This window comes from Elephantulus edwardii, unplaced genomic scaffold (assembly GCF_000299155.1).
Source record: "Elephantulus edwardii isolate Elephantulus edwardi_28Jun2011 unplaced genomic scaffold, EleEdw1.0 scaffold00132, whole genome shotgun sequence".
Lineage (NCBI taxonomy): Eukaryota > Metazoa > Chordata > Mammalia > Macroscelidea > Macroscelididae > Elephantulus > Elephantulus edwardii.
The window spans coordinates 8,318,644-8,320,237 of NW_006399882.1; the positions used below are offsets into that span (position 1 = coordinate 8,318,644).

Below are 1,594 nucleotides of genomic sequence, written 5' to 3' on the forward strand. Positions count from 1 at the left end.
GGGCGCGCATCCCGGCTGGTCGGCCGCGCTCAGCCGGATGGCGCCCGGGAGCTTCCACCGCCGCCTGGGAGCGGATACGGGAGGGGCGGGGCGGGGTCTGGACGCCACGCCCCCTCTCTGTCATCTGTCACACCGGGGACTCTTGGGCACTTACTGACACTGGGATGCAAGGGTACCCAGACTCATTCCCTCGGACACCTGGCGTCTTTACCCATGTCCACCGTCAGGACGCACGGCGGTGACGAAGTGTCTACTCTTCAGAAGTTGTCCCCGCCCCGTCTGGGACAAGAGCGAAGGGTCAGGTGCCAAGGACCCCAGGCACCAGCAGCCTTTGAAAGGAGAATCAGGCCAGACCGTCCCCCGCCCTCCGCTGGCAGAATTCCCAGGAGTATGTACGCAGGAAGGTGCTGGCGTGTCCTGCACTGCCAGGGCAGTCCGCTCGGCCGTGCGTGCACCCACAGCCCCGCAGAGTGGAGACACTCAGGCTAATACCCTTTCAGAAATAAGGAAACAGGCTTAGTTAGAGAAGCACCCAGACCTGGATCTACTGACCCTTTAAGCTGTCGAACACTGCCGGGCGTCAGTGGGCCTCAGGGACCCAGTTGAGGCTCTGACAATGGCTCCTCGTTGGAGGTGAGGACCTGGGAGCTCTGTGAGAAGAGTCCCAGAAGGAGGAGCCTGTCTTGTACTCTAGGAGGCACTGTGAGCTACAGAGCTCGGGGCAATTCTCAGTTCTGAGACGGACTGGGCACTGGATACTTTGGTGCTGCCTTGTCCACCCCCAAGTCACCAACCCTGCCTGTGAAGACAGAGCAGAATGGAGGCCTGGGGAGGGAGTCCCAGAGTCCCCGTGACTCCTTCCCACACTGGATCAGATGTGTGGCAGGTACCACAGCTGCTGATGGCAGCAGACCTCTGCCCAGGGTTGTATTCACTCCAGAATCATGGCTGGGCCTGATGGCTAATAGAAAGGTCCCAACAGCCTGGGCACTTCCGAGGGCCTGAAAGACCCAAAGACATTGCCAGGGGACAGACCTGGCTAGGGGGTTCCATCAGAGCCAATGGGGTAAAGGCATCCAAACAGATGCCAGGTTTGCCCCTGCCTGTCTTGGCAAGCCTCTGCTTAGAGCCCAAGGGCGGCTCTTTGGCGCAGCACTGTCGGAACAGCATGCTGGCACACGTAGGGTCACAGGAAGTTCTCCTGCTCTAACCTGAAGTGGTCCTCTTTAGAGCCATCCTGGACAGGGCCCTGCCCCTCTGTGCCTCTGAAGGCAGCATTCAGGGCTCCAATCCCAGCGACCGCGACCCCAGGCTGGGCCATCCACTAACCTGGGTCCTGCCAATCCCCTCGCCTTTCCTGCTGACCCCCTAGCCTTTGCTCATGCTCCTCCCCTGGAATGCCTTTCCTCAGGCTGGTGGTGGTGGTTGTACGCCGTCACTTCAACACTCCACCTCATCCCGGATCTTCCTCTCTTTTCCTTTCCATCCATGACATCTTCTCCAGGGACAGGTTTCTCTTGGTCACAGGTCTGGAGCTCTTATCAGGACAATGATTCTGTATTTCTTCCATCTTCTTTTCTTTTCCTTTTTACTC

The 1,594-nt window shown here is 59.1% G+C and overlaps 1 protein-coding gene across 1 annotated transcript in view; it reads right to left on the minus strand.

The window, feature by feature from the left end:
* HS3ST6 (heparan sulfate (glucosamine) 3-O-sulfotransferase 6) overlaps window positions 1-1,170 on the minus strand; it is a 6,581-nt gene extending 5,411 nt beyond the window's left edge. Inside the window, exons 1-3 of the mRNA XM_006893872.1 lie at window positions 1,036-1,170; window positions 212-279; window positions 9-64 (exon numbers count right to left, since the gene is read on the minus strand). Of these exons, the coding sequence (XP_006893934.1) occupies window positions 9-64; window positions 212-279; window positions 1,036-1,170 (259 nt within the window). The remainder of the gene's footprint in view (window positions 1-8; window positions 65-211; window positions 280-1,035) is intronic.
* Window positions 1,171-1,594: the final 424 nt, after the last annotated feature.